General features: G+C 38.5%; 1 protein-coding gene across 1 annotated transcript; it reads left to right on the top strand.

The window, feature by feature from the left end:
* The first annotated feature begins 2,796 nt into the window (after positions 1 to 2,796).
* On the top strand, positions 2,797 to 19,321 carry LOC116057810 (carnitine O-acetyltransferase-like). Its single transcript, XM_031310415.2, has 14 exons — positions 2,797 to 2,956; positions 3,825 to 4,103; positions 5,626 to 5,738; positions 7,242 to 7,295; positions 9,022 to 9,172; positions 12,201 to 12,375; positions 13,971 to 14,143; positions 14,571 to 14,671; positions 15,884 to 16,003; positions 16,946 to 17,068; positions 17,441 to 17,576; positions 17,769 to 17,831; positions 18,643 to 18,789; positions 18,986 to 19,321. The coding sequence occupies exons 1-14, from the start codon at positions 2,930 to 2,932 to the stop codon at positions 19,205 to 19,207; spliced, it is 1,884 nt and encodes a 627-aa protein (XP_031166275.1). The 5' UTR covers positions 2,797 to 2,929; the 3' UTR covers positions 19,208 to 19,321.
* Positions 19,322 to 20,515: the final 1,194 nt, after the last annotated feature.

Raw genomic sequence — 20,515 nt, 5'->3', positions numbered from 1 at the left:
GGGTTAAATGCAGAGAATGAATTTCGCTAGATGTATGTGACAATAAAGTACCTTTAAAGCCAGTTGGAAGTGGTAGGCAGAAAACAGTGAAGTAATTTCATTTATCCTTGCCTTGCCGATGTACTCAAATTTAATATTAGGAGCTAGCCTGAGCTAACATGGCTATTGTTAGCCTCGCTACCGTGGTGGCTAATGCACACAGACTGTGCATATGCCCAAACTAAACAGAAGATAAAGATCATGTAACATTATCAAATCTCATCTTCAGAGTCACCTTCTGAGTCTGTGCCGCTCTGGAAATGCTCAGTTCCTGCTGCTTGCTCTTTTTGTACAAACTCTTTATTGTCCCCTGTGTCTGCAACCTTCCTCTTTAGCGCTTCTGGTTTCTTAACTCCCGAAAAATATCTCCACGTTTTTTGTTTTTGTTTTTTAACACCTACAGAAAACTGCCCAAATTTTCTTGGTGAGTAATCTGGCAACACTGACCCCTCACATAATTTCTGCAGCCGGCTGACTCAAACAGACGCAGTGTTATTTGCTTCGTTCACCACCGGCCAAATGGGCTAGTAACTTTACAATGTCACCTGTTTAATTTAAATCCCTCTATAAAAGCCATTGCCACATGAGTTAATGAAAAGATAATTAGGCCTATCGGCTCCACAAAACTACTTTTTCAGTATCGCTATGTTAATAAAATGGTGTCGTCGCGCGCAGCAGCTCAAGTGATGCGTTGTACCTCAACCCTGAGAAAGGATACAGCAACGTTTAGCTTTGCACTGCTGCAACAGGTGAAGGCATGGCTGAAAACCCAAAGAAGTCAGTCAGTGATTGTACTGTAAGAAAATACCTACACGCTTAGCAGAAGGACTAAAATTTGAAAAAAGAAAGTGACCGATGGCGAAATGGATGTCGCCTTGGATGTCGCCTTACTGCTCTGGAAAATGTTAGTAATGTGTTTTGTAATGTATCAGGAGCAGGAATTATTGCTATATCATTTATTCGACTATGGGGATGGGCAGACAGTGTTGTTAGACGCCTAATTTTACATGAGATGAGGCAGTCAAGCAGCAGACCAAACGTAAATTACGCATGCAAACAAGTTTACCAATTATCACACTAACGTTAATCCACACTTAAACACAACAGATCTTAAGACCGAAAATCAAACAACATATTTCAGCACTATTTCTGGTAAAAATGGACCCCCGGATTAACGAAACCATCTCTAAATTACACAATAAGATTAGCAAGCAAGTAGGTCTACAGGGGACAGTGAGGGTAACATTAGAGGTTTTAATGTTATTAATTACAATTCCACCTCCACACTTAAAACAGATCTTGAAATTGTATAAACACTCAGCACATTTGTACACAATTTTAGGTAAAAGTGGGCCTTCAGCTTATTAGCTAAAACATTGCAATGCAATTGTGACGAAGGCTCTGTCACTTTTGGATGACACATGGTAAAGCCACTTAGGTCACAAAGCACCCAGACAATTTATTTGCAGTCACACTTTTATACATATCATTCAGTAAAATACTGCTGAAAAAAACCACCACATTACATTAGTTTAGTTTAATTTAGTCAGTTGAGTTTATTCATTTAAGTCATTTCTATTTCAAAACAAACTATGTTACTTAACCATTATTTTAAAAAATTATTAAAAAAAAGACGTAATAGCTACACAAGATAATAGCAGACCGACTGAATGATAGTCTAAAAACATACATTTACAAACTACTGCTCTTAATTGAAACCATTCAATGAGTCACTTGTCATTTGCAAAAACAAAGTTGTACAATTTGAATTAAAAGCGAGCAGTGGAAGTTAATATGACTTAGGTAATTTATATTTTAGCCCATGAGAGAGAGGGAGAAACAAAGTGAAAGAGATATTTACACAACATATTCTAGCATTGTAGAAAATTGATCTTCATGGTTAATTTCCTGAGTAACATTATCTTCTGCTTACTTTTAAGGCAAAGAGTATAACGGTTAATTTGTGCAAATGATTAGTAGCCTAATCCTTGAATGGTATGATTATGATGGTTTCAATTCAGAGCAGTAGTCAGTTAATGTATATGTTTAGGCTACTTACACATTCAGTCGGTCCGCGATCGTCTACCACGCTTTCTCTCGCTGTTTTATTACAGCGGCCGCATTTCTTTTTTACAAATAATGTGTTTCACGTTATCATACTTCCACAAGAAGCTGCTGCTCACTCTGTGTAAAGTATGAACTATGCGTATTCTCCATTTTAGCATCAGTAAATCTGTTATCGACCGATCGTAATCTGTTAAGGAAAGCCGTGAACGCGCATCTATTCAAATGACTTCAGCCTGGCTTGACCTCGTCGCTCCTCCTTAGCCTGGCTTGGCCTTCATGAAACACACCTAGCCAGGCTGCACATTAGATTAGACGAGGTCAAGCCTCGATTTATCGGTTATCCTGGATTTATAATCTCTGCTTTTGTGAAACAGCCCCCAGGGGCATAGAGTAGGGTGTGAGTGTTTGCTCACCTCTCATCTCTGTTAGAAAAACATTGCAAGCTGAGACGTGTCGATAGACAAATTTACTCAATGTAACAGTTTGTGACATCATTACAATCCGGTACAAACAAACATTTAAAGGCCCTGAACACCCACACAGGTGTTCATAGTTAATGTGGCTGATTGGACCTTTTCTTTCAGGACTGTGTGGGTGTGGTTAGACTGATTGATTGACATCTTCCTGAGTCCACTGGCTTTAACCCACCTTTATATTCGGTTGATGTCAGATCACTGACCTGGCAGCAGAGCCGTTGTTACCAACTCCTCTCATATAGCAGAAGCTTTTCTTTTAAAGACATTATCCACCTGTATCCCTTAAACACATTTACACCGGTAAATAGTGTCTGACTTCAGTCTGTGGGGATTTCTCTGAAAGCACAATGTTGAGAATTTGCAGCAGAGCTCTGGTAAGTAACAACACCTTATTAAATTCTACCTGTTTACAATGTTCATAATGTAGCTACTTGAAATTACACTAGCTAGACAAAATCACGTGGGTACATTTGTTTATCCATGCATAAAACTTTGTTACCCTGTATTCGTATGTCTTAAATTCTGGCAAATTTTTTTTTTATATTTTGATTTTAATTATTGCACTGGGTCTATGCCCCTTTAACTGTTATGTTAAAGATGAGTGCGTAACCTCTACATTTAATTTAAATGAATGTGTGTTACATTCAAGCTAAACAAGTTTGTGCAATGCCCATGTTTTTGTGTCTAAGTGACTGATGGGGGGGGAAAAACCATTTCTGAAATCGGTCCAGTGTTGAGCAAGATCGCTGCAGTACCTTAAATTTTGTCCACTAAAAGTGCTTGTTTTTCTTGCCACAGACAGGCTCAGATTATTATTATTATTATTATTATTATTATTATTATTATTATTATTATTATTAAGTATCTGACAATATTCTGGAAAGGATCCCTACAGAGATAGACCTTTTTGTTAAAGAGTAAATAGAAAATTGTCATGTGTAATACATTTTAATAAATTATATTAAATAAATAAAAACATTTGTAATGTAAAAACATCCCCGGATTGCTAAATTGAGTGTGATCTGTTTGGCGATTTAGATTTCAGAGCTGTTTCTGGTTAAACAAAAAGGATCTTACTCTTTAACCAAAATGTCTCTGTAGGGATCCTTTCCATAATGTTGTCAAACACTTTGAAACAACAATTTTGAGACTGTCAGTGGCAGAAACGTCACTTTTAGGGACGAAATTGACGTTGTCATAAGTTAAAACATACATGTATTTAAAATGCATTGTGTCTTTCAGGTGAAGGCGGGGATGGTGAAGCCCTGGCAATTGGTGAAACCTGTATCATCGACTCTGGTTGCTGGAAGAAACCTGAGCCAGCAGAAAGAACTGCCCAAGCTGCCTGTCCCCACTTTGCAGCAGACCTGTGAGCTCTACCTGAGCTACGTGGAGCCCATGGTGGAGGTGAAAGAGCTACAGCGCACAAAAGAGCTGGTGGAAGAGTTTCAGAAAGCAGGAGGTGTTGGAGAAAGACTGCAGAGAGGCCTGGAGAGGAAAGCAGACAACACTGAGAACTGGGTGAGCTCAACAACCACACCAACAGCTTTAGACACTTTCACTGACACAATGGGGGTGACCTGCTCACACATTCTGCAGTTATTTGGTTCCTGGTTTACTGAATGAGTAGCTCAGAGTGCACTCATCTCCTGGAACTGCCATTCAAACACTTTCTGCCAGTGACGACAGCTCACAGACACAGTGTGGGGTGGGATTTCTATAAGATCTCCAAGTTTAGAAGTTAAATCATGATTATCTTGACTAAATAATTCTTACTTCACAACGTATACCTTGACCACATTTAAACCACTCCTTTCTTAGAAAAATTGGGTCTATTGCAATCTAGTGCTAAATAAAACAGAGGATTGAGCCAGAAAGAGAGAGATGGACAGGAGAGAAAGGGTGTGGTCAAAGTGGCAGCTGCACCTGCTCAGAGTTGCAGACAAACATGATGTAGATACAGCTGATGTTTCACTAAAACCAATGTGATATTTAAGTATATGAATGTCTAAACACAAGACAGAACGCTGCAGTTACAGCCAGTAGTTGTTTTACAATGCAATCATCATCAAATTGAATGAAAACAAGCTGCCTCCTGTTCCTTTGGCCGGCTACAAAAAAAATCACATATGATCAATAATAGTCCTCGATCTGTCTTTCTTCAATATGTCATCACACTCAATAATCTCAAACCTAAAGCCACAGTGACAGTACTAAGAAGTATTTAGGATGATTTTACATTCAATGTAAAACGTATTGTTTTCATCACAGAGCTGACTAGATAACTATTTGACACTGTAGTTGTAATAAAGTGAAATGTCAATTGGTTTTGCAATGGCAATTTTATTTACATAGCAGATTTCATTACACTTAAGCTCAAAGTGCTTTACATTGAAAGACAAAATATGAAGACATAGACATTTACATGTGAACAAAGCAAAAATAACTACGGTAACTGAATTTATCCTAGAAGACATCTGCCTGTTGATCAGTTATCAATGTTGAACGTAGAACTAATGTCATATCAGTCTCAATCATAGTTGGAGGAAAGGAGGACCATATTCATTGAATTCAATAGCATTCACACGCTACTATTGGCCAGGTGTCCATGCTTACGCAAGGTAACAGAACCCGATTTGTTCAAGTCCTATCCCCTGACCAATTGGCTATCCTAACCTTAACTACTCGGGGTCAATGCCTAATCCTAACCAATCGGGCTGCTTCGTAGGGCGGGTCTAGAAGTTGCGTGGGATCCATATTAACACGTGTTTGTCGATCATACAAGTGCATTTTCAAATTCTGGGACTTGTATCAATAAAATGTTACCACCAGTAACTGCAGGTGTCACCAAATTCATAACCAGAAATAAAGCTAAAGGATTGTCACTTTAAATTTAAATTCAGACCATGACTTTTGTACCCAGACTTCTTGTCAAAGTGCACGTTCAGTACTGGTTTCGTACACTGTGTGCAACCCTTTAGGGAATGAAAAACATCTGTCTGTTTGTATCTTTGTGTCCCTTATACTTTGTTACCATTTGTAGTTAACAGACCATTATGTGATCACTGATCATCTCAGCAAACGTTTGGCCCTCTTGGCTTGGTCTGGGGTGATTTTTCCACGAATGGATTTCAGAGATAAAAAGGGACAAATAAGGTAAACACACACACACACACACACACACACACACACACACACACACACACACACACACACACACACACACACACACAGCAGCCAGACCCTCCTCCGCAGCTCTGTTGAGGAAGGTCTGGCAATGCGAGACTAGGGTTAAAGAACCCTCCCCATGTAGGACAACTGAGGCTGAACCATCTAGCCCATGTAGATGGGCACTAACTATTTCTATTACCCCTATCCAGTTTTTATTCAGGAAAAAATACCTAAGCACTTCATCTCCTGTTTGCTCCACTGCAGTCCAGCTGGTAGTTTTCTGAGAAGGTTAACCCTTTGACCCTGTCTGAGTTGACTCGAGAGGTTGACTTCACAGAGAGTATAGCATCCTAGATGAGGGACAACCCTGTCAGATGCCTCTCTGTTCACCATCCACCTTTAACAAAATAGCAGAAGAAATGTCGGTGACAATTTATAATATATAACAGTCACTAATTAACGGTAAATTGATATTTAATTAAACTTGAGTTCATAGTTATTTTACTGTTAACAATTAAATGATAATTATTCATGTTTACTAATTATTAGTAATGCTATAATGTTGTTATGTTTTAACAGTTTATTGTTGCACACATTCATATCATTTTATATATTAAGCATTTGTTAATGATTGCCAAATGTTTTGTAAACCTTTTAAGAAATAATTTGTAAACTGTTAATATAAATTATACAGTTGGCTATTGTTAAGTTGCATCTGATGACTATAATACCTTGTCAATGGTTAACAAATATTTTCTAAAGCATCTATTAACATGATTTAGACAGATATCAGTTTACAAAAAAGTACCTCTTTTTATAGATGACAAAAAAGATTGAATGGGGCCAAATGAATGTTACATGATGCTTTATAAACCACTTATTTATTATTAACTAATCATTTTTAGCATTAGATGCGACTTTATAACAGCCAAGCAATGTTTATAGATGGTTTACTAAACAATTAACAATTGACAAAGTATAAACTCTCCAAATGTATAAACATTTTTATTACACTAAACTTCTTACAAAATAACAAATTATAATAATTATAACCAAAAGCCTCAAGTGTCCTAAATAAATAACTGATCAACTCCATCAAAAGCTTTCTCGTGATCAACATACTGTAAAACAGTCGCAACATCAACTCTTCAACAACTTCAGACAAATCAATAATGACAAATTATTACAAGACAGTTACCCCAAATCAGTTGTCAAGAGGAGTCCCCCTGTTGTATAATGTCCTCTGTGGATCTGGATGTAACTTTTCAAAAGCCGAGAAACTACATCAGGGTCATCTTGGATTGTCGAGACTTCAAATTTTGGGTTTTAAGAGATCGAGGTATACGAGGGTAAAAGGATAAAAGTCGGGATATCTCAGCCTCTACATGTAACGTAACATGGACCATTCCTTTATGAAATCATTCTCATTCTCAAATTGTTAGTTTGTTTTTGAACATTAAAATGAATAACCATGTTTTTTTTGTTCAGGTGTGCTGCTCAACTCATTACAGCTGTGTTGGAATTTAAGACAATGATTGAAAAGTGAGTAGTATGCTTAAAATGTTCTAATTTTTCATTTAGACATGCAAGATCTTTGTCATCCTCACGGTTTAATTATTTTCCGTCAAGATTTGTTTCACACAATGTTATAGTTAATGATTTGAATTGTGCAGCCCAAAAGTGAACCGTAATATTTACTAAAGCTGATGTTGTTTTTGGCAGAAGAAGCAGTTAAATTACATATTAACATTAAGAACGGTCAGAGGTTTCAACCGCTGCCTGAAAGCAGTGATATGCTTTTTAAAATGATGTTGTCTTAAGCCAGAGATATGTACTCAGTTCTATGAAGAATTTGAATGCTGTTTTTTCCCTCTAAAGCCTGAACCATCAATGAAATACTACCCAGAAAATTCCAATTTTTTAAATTATAGTTTTTTCGGACCTTTTGACAAAATGTAATATTTTGAATACATGATATATTTTTCTATCATATTTGATACGTCAGGCATTTATCCGAATTATTTGATCACAAACCATGTCATTGTTTTTAGAAACAATAAAAAAAAACTTTTTTTATAGAATTATCATCCTTATCTTCCCCTAACTGCTCCATTTCACTTGAATTGCCATCCTTAATCATTCTAATGGCATCTTGAACACTGTACTTTCTGAATGAAAGAAAGAATGGTCTTACTACAATGAAATGGCTGTTTTGGGGACTAGCATCATCACACATGAATACGATTGGGCTCATAGAATGCACAAGAGTCTCAGCTTTCCAGTCAGATGTGATTTATGCAACTCCAAGACTGTTTACGGACCGCAGTATGCTGAAATATTCAAACAAACCATTTTAGAATAGATGGAAACAACACATTTGTACTGTATGAGAAAAATGTGCATTAGCATGAAGTGTGCATGTCTGTAAAGAGAGGAGACTGTAGTACTGTACTGTAGAGGAGACTTGTGGGTACCCATAGAACCCATTTTCATTTAAATATCTGGCAATGGATATCCCAGTTGTTCTGTCGCCAAAATGTAGACAAACTTTGGAGCATTACTTTTCCCCCTTCCAAGCTTGGTTCCACTGGATTCCTTAAATCTTCTAGTTTAATGTGATTCCACTAAATTCACGCTAGCCTAAAATATGAATATGAAAATAAATACAAACAGCAGAGATCACCGCCAGTCCTACAGGTCTAAATACATGCAGTATCACATTTGATACATACATTCTCAACACAATTCTACTATGGAGTAAGCTACAAAATATAAATTAATTATAAGTTGCTTTAATCAAGTAAATATTGAAGTATTTGTAACAATATAACTGTCATTCTTACTGTAATTTCTATTTAAATTATCAAAGATTTGCATGCAAAACATGTGCAGGTCAGTGAATCAGGGCAACCATTTCTGATTTTCTATTTAAAGCCTGCATTTTACCAATACTGCCTGCAGTGCATGGATAATCCGCCAGGGGGCAGAAAACATCATTTATCATTTTCATACGACAGGTTTTTCAGGAAAGTATGTCATGTGGATGACATAGAGGTCACTGAACGTCTAGTATCAAATATGATACGAATGGCATTAAAGGGTGTTTGGATTTCAACTTCAACTTATCATCTGTGGTTAGATCAGTTTCCCTGGTCTCCCACACCAAAGGCATGTGTCATATCCACTGCGCCATCACCACCTCTATGTGACACTATGTGTATGTGACACTGAATGGCTGAGTTAGTGTGTCATGTTTGTATGTTTGCAGTGGTACACTACCAGCTGACTACATAAGAGGGCAGCCGCTGTGTATGAAGCAGTACGAGCAGATTCTGTCATCCTGCATTGTCCCTGGTCTGGAGAAAGATTCAGTGGAGTTCTACGCAGAGAAACACATCACTGTTGTACACAACTCTCAGGTGAGAAACATCACGTCATTATACCATGGTCTGGGTGAATACTCAATTCTGACTGGCTGTAGGGTTTCTATTAAAAAAAAGTGATATAGGACACCAACTTACGAGTTCTGTTTAGCATTCTAAATTGATGAGCTACATTTAAACCCCCCAAAAATTGTGAATCTGTTATTTCTAGAGGTGTGACGAGATCTCGTCCCGCAAATAAAACGTAACGAAATTTATCGTTGAGGTAAAAAGTGTCTCGCGATATCAGTGCACAAGTGCAGAGCAGCAGCCTCGAAATTAGCATAGAAGACCCCCCCCCCCGCCCGTTCTCCAAAGTGGACTATGAGTTAATTATGAGTTAACTTTTGCAGAGCGACGGAAGAAGAAAATAGCTGCCTGTAAAACCCAGCGTTGGAATGTTACGAGTACCGCCGCTCTCTCTCTTCCTTTCCCCCCCTCTCTCTCGCTCCCCTTCTCTTTGAAGAGACACACACGGCCGCAGCGTGCAGTTGACTATGGCGCTGTCTCGCGCAGACCACTCTCTTTCGCTGTTAAAATGAGTCAGGAAGCGAACAGCAAAAGCTAACTTTACTTTTAAACATATTAAACAAAAAGAAATGTTCTCAGTTTGTCCTATAATGGTCATGAATTGATACTAGAGTAGCCTACTTCCTTGTTTACTGCTGCAATGAATAAAATGCAGAGGAGGAGAAAAGAGCATCTGACTTCACAAAAATCATCTGTTGAGCTGTTGAGTGTTGGATGGTAATTTATTTGTGCTTCAGAACGTCATCAATGTGAAACAATAGTAAAATAAGCTTTATTTCTCTCTGTCTACTGTACAATGACAAATTAAAGTACAAAACATTTGGTCTCAACTAATGCCAGAAAACGCTTGGTTACGTTGTAACCTTGGTTCTCTGAGTAGATAGACTAGCTCTGCACCATACATATGAAATAAGTAATGGAGTAACTGTTAGTTATCCAGGAGATAAGCCAGTCACTTGAGCTTGTGGCAAAACTTCTCAGTGCTCGTCTTTCATTTTGTCGCTTTCAACTGAATAAAGCACTATTTTTTTTCTTATTTCTTCATTGAAGTTTTCTGTAAAATAGTGTTAAAATCTCGTCTCGATCTTGTGAACCCAATCTCGTGTCTCTTCTTGTCTCGTGAGCTGGGTGTCTCATCCCACCCGTAGTTATTTCCTTCAGTGCCTCGTCCTCTGAACACCAGAGGTTTTCGCTAACACCCAAGCTGCGCATATTAAGTTACACTCATCTCACATCTTGTTCGCTGTTCCACTCGCTATTTCAGGCTGCGGCCGAAAGTACACATGGCGTATCATTTGTTTGTGAAAGTCTTGATATTAATTTGGGCACAATGACATGGCTGGATAACTTGCTTGTCTTGTTGTTCAACAAAGTCAATTTTTGTTTACTGATTGTCAACTGTCCAAAATTGTTGTCAGTTTTGTTTTTTTCTTTTTAAAAGAATCCCTTGCATTATTTCAGTTATGTGTTAATCTGGGAAATGCTTTTTATTTATGTGAAATCATTAAAGGTGAGTACATAAAAATACAAATCTGTATTAAATACTAGAAATTAAAGTAAAACAGTAAAGTAGTATTACAATTGTAAAAGGTGGTGTAACATCCTACAGTTTAAGGGCTGAATGCAAAGTTAGCATTGTTGAGCTTTTTGCGTTATGACATATTGACATTAAGCAAGACTAATTATCAAACTTAAAGAAACTGTTTAGCTTAATGCTTTAACACTTAATTTAACTGTCAGTGGTTGGATTTGACATGATATTAACAGAATATGACCTGTAAACACACCAGCAATTTCCAGCATGTGAGATAATTGGTAAGCATTGCTCCCGGGTTGTCTAAATTAGTCTATATGCAGGACGTTCCACTTCCGGGATTGCTCTGTTGCCGCCAGAAATTCTGCTGGATGTCCTTTATTTCAGCTGGATGTCTGTTAACTTCCACTTTCCTTGTGTTGGAATCCTAAACTCTGGTCGATTTATGAGGACTGTGGTTAACTGCTCCTCAGATCTCTGCAGGGTAAATCCACACAGCTAGCTAGACTATCTTTCCAATCTTGAGTTTTCTGCTGCACGACTAAAACAACTTTTCAACGTACACATGCTCCACAAAAACAAGTTCCTTCCCGAGGCTATTTTGCAGTGACAGCGGAGCTGCGCCTGGTGCTTAGCGCTGCCCAAGACGATTGTGATTGGTCTGAAGAAATGCCAATAAACCAGAGCTCATTTTTCTTCCATCCCAGAATGCTGTGTGGACTAGCCAGACACTCCTCTCCAGCGCTATGGGGGAAGGTCTGGCAATGCGAGACTATATCTGAATTATTATGACCAGGGGTCAACCCGTGTTGACTGGCTGGGTTTGAATTGAGAAAAATAGGGTGAAACATGGGTCAGATATCCCTGGTCAGACCTTGATGTGAAAAAGGTTTGAGGCTGAGTCAAGACACTCTGCAAAGAAAGTCATTAGATGCCATTAGTTTTGTTATTACCCACAACCATACCTTGCTGACCATAGATGAGAGTTGGAACATACATCCACCACTAAGTCAAGTAGGCTACTTCACCTTTAGGCTTACCTCCTCTTTACCCTGACAGTCCGTTAAGTCATCCGCATCACTGCCAACAGTGCACCAGTCCAGCTGTGAACCTCATGCTCTTAGCCTCACTCATGAACAAGACCCCAGGATATCTGATCTATTTCCCTGGCTTGCATGCAACAGCTAAACTCTTTTCCTTTCAGACCACCGTGTTTCTGCAACAGGAATAGTTTTCCTCTTCAGGTTTTTTATGCAAATGTCTACACTTGCAATCCTTCAACAACCCAGTTTCAGGAATAAATTGCCAAGTAAAAACGTGATGCTGTTCAGAATGATTGTAAATCAAATTACCACAAAGTAATTTCCACACAGACACCCTGAGGCCCTGGGGGTCACCTGAGCTTTTGCTCAGTTGGTAATCCAGTCTTGCTTTCATGTGTTTCCTCCCTTTTGGATTAAGTTCTTTGTGCTGGACGTGTACAACAGTGATGGGACTCCACTGACAGTTGATCAGCTCTGTGTTCAGCTGGAGAGGATCTGCAACTCCTCACTACAGAACAACGTGGAGCCTGTCGGCATCCTCGCCACCCAGCATCGTGCCACCTGGAGCAAAACCTACACCGACCTCATCAAGGGTGAGAACAACTCTGCACTCATTTATGAGAACCTGTGAAATCAACTTATTGTCTACAGTAAGAAAGGTGATCTTGTGGCAGGAACTGTAAACCGTGTAAATACCAAAACATTTTTTTTTTTTTTTACTATACTAAGCATCATACACACAGGCCTGAAATACACACACATGCAAACAGGACCTGCAGTATACTCATGCATTACTGGCGAGATGTCAAAACGAGAGGGTTGCCCATGCACGGTTGGGGGTTTGGTGCCTTGCTTAAGGGCAGCCAGTGTTCCTTCTTTTTTTTTTTTGGTCCGTTCCAGCAATATGTCTGGTCTATAAACCAATTTTTTTAGAGTTGTCCCTTGATAGTAAATCAAAAACCAAAAGGAATAATTCACATAATTCACATTCATTATATTTATTTTTGTTGAAATAGTGTTATTTCTCCCTCTATGCAGAACAAAACAAAAGCCAGACGCTATGTTGTATTAAGTTGCCGTGAGCTGCAAATTCACCACTACCAAGCACACAGCAGAAAATGACATCATCACATCGGAGCTGACGGGCAAAGAGAGCCCTCTGTCTCACTAAGACTCGACCTGGGTCCGGTTGTTTAAGTGTGCTGCTGACTTGTAAGACTAATAACTTTAACTTTAACTAACTTTAAGTGTCAAATTCATTAACGATAATAATGACGCTGACTGTGGCAATGTCAATATGTATTGTTGACGAAAGACGGCACTAAAATCCCTAAAATGTAGTTAGTGTTAGGGTTACTCTGAAACTATTTATTTTCATTGCCTTCCACCTTTTCTTCCGCCCCCAGCAACACACTCACATTTTTGAGCCGGCTAACTCCGTCTTTCTGAGTCCAATGCGAGTCCGTCTCTATACTCGGTCCGATTATTGTGGTTGATATAGGCAGATTTTTGCTGAATGGCTCTCATAACGTACCGGATTGGGTGGCGTATGCCGTCCATGCCTACTGGAGGGAAATGTTTGTGATTACTCTATATTTTAATTGTTATATTTTGCGACCAAATTTTGAATCTGCGACATTTTCTGTCAGGTTAATGTAGCAGGAAAATGTTTTCCTCTAGTACACAGTATGTCAGTAGTAGGATACAGTTTGCATATAGAGTTGCATATCGAGTGCTTTGGGGTCCTTATGTAAGTAATTTTGGGGGAGTACTAATATACAGTATATAAAATGGGGATGAATAACCTATCATACAAAAAAACAAAAAATACATTATTCTATTAAGTTCACGGTTTGACAGTTTTGTTACTTTTTTAGTGTTTAAGTTTTTGAGCCTTAATATGTTCTTTGAATACACATAAAAAGGCAGTGACACGTCAAAATGCTTTTACCCTTTTTTATTTGCTGTTTTTTTTTATTTTTTTTTATTTGCTGTTTTGTCTTCTCCCTACTGCTCTTTTGTCCTCTTGTTTTTGTCCTGCTAACGTTTGGCCCCACTGTTTAGCTCTTATATTGACCCCTGGATATCCTGCTTTGTCTGTCAAAGCACATTGGGAACTCTGTTTTAAAGCTGCCATACAAGTTATTATTTGTATTATTATTATTATTATTATTATTATTATTATTAGATAAGACCAACAAAGAATCGGTGTTGGCTATCCAAAGCAGCATCTTCACAGTGTGTTTGGATGGAGCGATGCCGCCGGATGAGACGTTTGACAACAATGCCACTGACTCGATGCTGCACGGAGGAGGCAGTCAGTGGAACAGCGGAAACCGCTGGTTTGACAAGGGGCTGCAGGTGATATAACACAAAGGAAAATTATACACAAAACACAGGGTTTTTTTTTTTTTTCTTTTTCTGGCACGAGCACCTTGGACTGATATCACAAATTTGAAAACAAACAGCCAGAAGAAACCTTTTTATTGTTGAATACATTTCTCTCTCTCGTTTCTCTGTATAAATGCATCAGTCTATAGTGCATTAATGATACGGTTGTACTGCTGTATCAGCCGATCCATCATGGCTAACCAGTAATCATAGTCAATAATAATCAGTACAATAAAGGCACCAATCAACTGCTGAGCAAATCTAAACCTCTCCCTTAAGCGTTCACTGGTTAGAATAACTTCAGCAACACAGTCACACATACACGAACAGACTCATGAGAAGTTGGGATGTAATGCTAATTGTGTGTTTTTAAAAAAAAATATATATATTTTTTCAGATAATTCTTGGAGAAGACGGGTTATGTGGTACTAACACCTCGAATGCCACCGCTGATGGTGTAGTCGTTGTGGACATGTGCGCACGTTTGTTACCCCTAATGTGAGTAGACCAACAATATATTCGCTTTTGAAGTGTAGGTGTTTTGATTTGCTGTAATAATGACATGATAAAAAGTTAGGCAAGTGTACACATAGTTTAAAATCATAACATCTTGCTGTGGCACTGACCGGTGAAACGATCTTTGTCCAATCACACACCATGTCTGTAATACCGAGCTATTCAAAAGTGCCCCTGTGGAGTTTTGATGTGAACAAAGTTTCTGTTTACATTCAGTGTTGCTCACCCTTCTTGAGGTCTAACTATAGACTGTAAAAAAATAATGGTCAAAGTATGTAATTTCCAGCAGGGGGAAAAAAAAAGTGTAGATAAGTGAGATCTACGAGAAAATTAACTTACTTTTCACTTGATTTATTACCTCAATAAACATTTTCATTGTGAGTTTTGGGTCTTAATCGCTACATTAAGTCTTTTCCATACAGCATGATGTTCACTCAGTAAGTTACGGTCCCAGGCTACACGCCGACGTGTCAATCAGGACAGAGGCTTAGCAATGGGTATTCACGGCACTGTGGACATTAAAATAGATCTGCACTTGTTTTTTGGGTGTTGTCGCTGTTATTGTCGTAAACTTTGACCCCCTCACGTTGTGTTTTAACTTCATCAAAGTTAACAGTGAAGTGAACATTTTGGTCGCCTAAAAATGTCTTTCTGCCAACTAAGCTAGCCAGCTAGCGCTAGCGTTAGCTGGTAACTTGAGGGAAAGTCTGAAGACTTACTGTACTGCTTACATGCAGATGAAAGGCACCAGTACCAGTACCCCCACTGTATACATAACCAAAGAACGCTTTTCATGCAATAAGTGCAGTAAGTAAGATAAGGCATTCAGGGTCAACAGAGTCTTCCCCTTTATTCTATGCCTGTTTGTTTTGTCCATTCCAGTAAGCATTAAGGCTTTTCCTCTCGTGTTTAGTTCTTTGGTTTATTCTTTCTTCTTCTTCTAAGCCTTACTTTATCCACTTACTCCAAATCAGACATTTAATTCAACCTTGTCCCAAATCGATCTGCATTATCTTAGATCCAGTTTTTTTTTCTTCTTTTTTTTTTGGCTTATTAAGACACAATCATTTCAGATCTTTTGTTTGCTCCTGGTATTTTAGCGGTCAGATGTGCTTGGTTAGTGTTTCTGTGTATTTCTATGTGACTTTGATTTTTCATTGAATTCCCTCCCATGTATCATTTGTGTGTAAACAGGAGAAAGCCACAGGTGGTGCAGTCTCCCTTGGAGCCGCTTCCCGAACCCCAGAGACTACACTTCAACATCACACCAGAACTCAAGAAGGACATTGAGGAGGCCAAGCGGCACCTGCACACGTGAGAACAGCTTTTAGTTGTGACAGTTACATAAACACCCAATGACCTGGGTCTCATTTACTACACAGTGCCTAGGATTCATACTAAAAGTCTACATGCTCTCAAAAGTAGAAAATTGCTTGCACCAAAAAAAAAAAAAAAAAATCAGACTTATAAAACTGCATACAGACATGCAGGCATGTTTCATTTATAAATTACAGTCCACCTGAAAGTGGACCAATCTCAGGTCCCGCCCTCTACACGGCCACATTCAAATATAAATGGCTAATGCAGTGCATTACATGACTATATAAATAAAAGTGATCAATGGTTGTTTACAGTGAATTATGGCAACTACAAAGGAAACCTGACAGGAAGGATGCTAAATAATGCTCCAAAGTTAGACTCAATTTTGGAAAGGGAAAAACTCTCACCTCAAGATCTCTAAATGAAAATGGGTTCTATGGCTACCCACAACACTCCCCTTTACAAACATGCACACTTTATGATACTCTCATGTAGTAAACGGCGGCCAATGAATACAGTTATTGCACATGTTAAACTATGTTATTGTAGTATCACAGTCCAGTGGCTCACTGCAGGGAATTCAGTGAAGGGGTTAGGAGTTCAGGAGTCTGATGGCTTGTGAGAAGAAGCTGTTGCAGAATTCTAATTATGGAGTGTTTCCTAATAATTTTACCTAAAGGAAGCATACGTAAATAGAATAGGTCCAAGCACAGAGCCTTATGGAACACCCTGACTAACTTTAGTGTGTATGGAGGGTTCATGTTAAACATGAACAAAGTGAAATAGATCTGGTAAATGGGGCTCAAACTAGCTTAGTGTGGTTCCTATAATGACAATGAAATGTTCCAGTGCCGTCAAACACTTCTGCAAACCTCTGTCAAACTACCCAAGAAACGTCTAACTGTCCAGAAATGTCTCCCATTCCCAACCCCACAGATGGGCACAAGGCCAGGGTATGAGGACTACGGTATTCAAACACTTTGGGAAAAATCTTATAAAGGCCTTCAAGTTGAGCCCTGATGCTTTCGTGCAGATGGCGATACAGCTGGCCTACTACAGGTGAGGTGCCTAAAAGTCATGTGGAGATGGACTGTCTTTTTGTACAGGCTTTAAACTACTGTCTACTGTTGACCATACAGTCAGGCAGCAACAGAGAATCTTTTCAAACTGAAATGAAATTGATTCACACATTCAGGTTTTTGTGCTTAAAAAAGCTTCATTGTTAAAGAAACAGAATGATTACATTACATTTTCCCATCAGAAACTGGAGTAATGGATAAACAAATGCCCTCAGCAAAATCAAACTGGATAGTTAGTGAAACATTATACTGACTGTTTGCTGAGCTCCAGTATAATTTTTTTTTTTTTGACTGGTCAAAAAGATTCAGCGCTCTGTATGTTGAAACACAGTTTTCTCCTTTCTTTTGTCAGAATACACCAGCAGATCCCTGCAGCGCTGGAATGTGTCTCCATGCGTAACTTCAGAGTGGGCCGTTTAAGTTTTACCAATATAAACTTGCCTGCCTCAGTTACCTTTGTCAAGGCCTTTGATGACCCTAACAAACAGGTGTGAAGAGAGGGAAAGTTGTAATGCAACTCTTTTATAATGTAACTCTATGTAATGACAAACGTCTTGATATCAGAGAGACTTGGCTTGCTTTATATTTTACTATTTCTGAACAGAAATCACAATAATAAACACTAACCCAACTACAAGTGATGAGTTGTAACATTCCTGTTTTCTTCCTGTTTTGCGCAGAACTCAGAGAAGATTGCTTTATTGGAGAAGGCTATAAAGGCACACACATGGCACACTAACTTGGTGAGTATCATTCACAGCACCACTCAGTTTATGTTCAGTGTAAAGATGCCTTTTAGCAATAACTGTTGTTGGTTAGTTATAAACAGTTGTCCTTATACACTTTCCCACCAAACAATTTTAAATACAAAAACATTTAAGATACAGAAAATAATACGACAGCATAAAAGTGATTGCAAACTAATAACAATATTAACAACAACCGTAATAACAATAGTATCCAAGTCAAAGCAGAAAAATGTGTGTGGGATGTTCAATAGATGAAGTCAACTGTTAACGTGAGCTATTTGAATTAGCTGGATACATGGTTAAACGTAATTTGCGTGTATTGCTGTGTGTACTTTTTCCATAGAAAATCCCCTCCAATCGGTCCCAAAACATCCCAGTTAAGATAGTGAATGCCCTTTTTTCGACTCTCCTGTGACGTCCGTTAAAAGCGACCCAGTGATCGGCAGCAGCAGACACTGATCCAATAGGAAACAAGAGGATGGTGCTCTAGCTTATTAGTGATCGTTAGAATGTGTAAGCGCTTACTGCAATATACTTTACTGCAATGCACCAGCAATGGTAGGGAAGAAGAAGATCTGATTGTAAACAGTGCAGGATCCAAACTTTTGAGGATGAATCCGGTTAGTTTTAGGCCAGGTTTTGTTTTTAAGGAAGGAAATACATCGAACACGTGTTATACCTCAAGGCCACACGATGGGCTTTAGTGCAAAAAAACAGAATTACGTAGAAGAGAACTCCACAGGGTTCCTTTTTAATACCACGTCTTCGACTTAGTAAACATATTGTATTGTCTCCATCCTAACAGGCAAGGGATGGCCATGACATATCCAGCCACCTCTGGGCTCTGAAGATGCAGGCTGTTGAGCAAAAAATCTCAATGCCTGAGATCTTCACAGACAGCTCCTTCTATAAAACCTTAGACAAGGACAAGGTGGAACTCTATTCAAGTCAGGTAAGGACCGGTATCCAGTACCGGTAGCCAGTATCATTCACCATACAAACGGAATATGTCACAGAAAATGTTGCTGGAAGTTCTTGCTTAACCCCAAAAGAAGATCCACTACAATTCACAGAAAACACGTATAAAGTACTCAGTGCTACAACAATAACTAACCGCTGCCATTTCACTTTTGTCCGTTTTTCACCAGGTACACAACAAGGCTGGATGTCGGGTATGTTTTTCCAGTGAACCTGGAAGGTACGAACTCGTCTATGGAATCAAGAATGATAACATTGAACTCAGCTTGACCTATAAAGACCATGGGGCCAATGAGGTGCAGTTTGCACTGATTGATGTGTTGCAGGATGCACTGTTGGACTTGAGGACCCTGCTGGAACAAACTAAAGAGCTGAAGCTAATCCAGACTTAAACCAATAGTGTGACATATTATTGCAGAGTTAAGATGATAATATATAAACATTCAGGAGTTCCAACTGGTACACCATTGCTTTATACAGACTATAATATTGTAATTATAAACGATGGACATGCACCAGGGACTGACCATTGCAGATGGAATTCATGAATGCACCCTGTTGTAGAAATTTCTGTAATAAAGTGAAATAAAAAAAATAAAAAGTTGTCTTTCGGAGATCCCTGGGGGGGATTTGGGTAACATTACAGTTGCTCCCATTGTAAAACATTAATAAATATCAACACGGATAAATTATAAGAACAATAAATAAGTATGCACAAATATACATACTTGAATAAAAAACAATTAGAAGTGAAGGAGGAAGGAAACAAGAAACAAAACAGAGAAAGATTAAGTAAAACTTGAAAAACAGAAGTTAATGTAACTCCAAAAAAGCAAAAACACAATTTAACTTCATCACTATGCAACGATGAATGAACTGTAGCCTGGAAATCCAGACCCAAATCCGAAAGATTAAGGGTCTGGCAATGAGTAATGATAATGGCCCAACTCGAGGGGCAGCACCAAGTATGCATTTGAAAATCTTACTGCATGCAATTGAACACTACGACCAATCACAACAATACACGGGGTGACGTATCCAGAGGGTATCCATACGCTTAGCTACCAGCAGAGCTAACTGGTAGATTAAAGTCTTGCCGTATTTGGTCGGCAAAACAGCAAAAACGTCCTTCTTGAAATTGGAAAATTCATATTCACACAGTAATACTAGTACACATCAATTCGTTCAGAATTATTGTTTGGGTACAAAGTTATGACTTCATTTTTCTAATGTTCTGTTTATTTGAAAACAGCTTGTCTGAAAACAAGACTCTCTTCCATGGGACGTTTTACTGTAATCTTAAAATGTGTTGGTTAATGCACTATAGGAGCAATATAGTAAACAAACACAGGATCAATAAACTCCACATAGATTTGAATGTGTTAATGTTCTGTTCACTACAGTTTTTGCTTTTCCTGCCTTTGGAAAGTTATTTTTCCCAACACCTGTCATTTATGAATGTGAAAAAATTACATATGTTTTTTTTTTTTTTCTTTTTTTTAATTTAAGTCCAGAACTATTTTCAAAACAGTTGAGGATATTGTCTTAGTCATTGGAAAGCTGCAGGCCGCAGCTCAACTTGAAGGAAGTAAGGTTGACAAAACGTCCTGGGGTGAGGCCTGCCAGGATCTGGGAATTTCCAATGTCACGCTTAATAGGAAAAAGGCTTAAGCCTGCCTATCATCGACACAAAAAGGTAA

This window comes from Sander lucioperca, chromosome 24 (assembly GCF_008315115.2).
Source record: "Sander lucioperca isolate FBNREF2018 chromosome 24, SLUC_FBN_1.2, whole genome shotgun sequence".
Taxonomy (NCBI): Eukaryota; Metazoa; Chordata; class Actinopteri; order Perciformes; family Percidae; genus Sander; species Sander lucioperca.
Note: the sequence above shows the minus strand (reverse complement) of the source record. Positions and strands in the feature narration are given on the sequence as shown.

What these genes read in the sequence shown, in the direction of transcription:
- LOC116057810 (XM_031310415.2), top strand. Translation starts at nt 2,930, where the DNA reads ATGTTGAGAATTTGCAGCAGAGCTCTG. An exon ending in GATAAAAAGGGACAAATAAG is followed by an intron (nt 5,739 to 7,241) that starts GTAAACACACAC and finishes TTTTTTGTTCAG; the next exon opens with GTGTGCTGCTCAACTCATTA. An exon ending in GGTTTGACAAGGGGCTGCAG is followed by an intron (nt 14,144 to 14,570) that starts GTGATATAACAC and finishes ATATTTTTTCAG; the next exon opens with ATAATTCTTGGAGAAGACGG.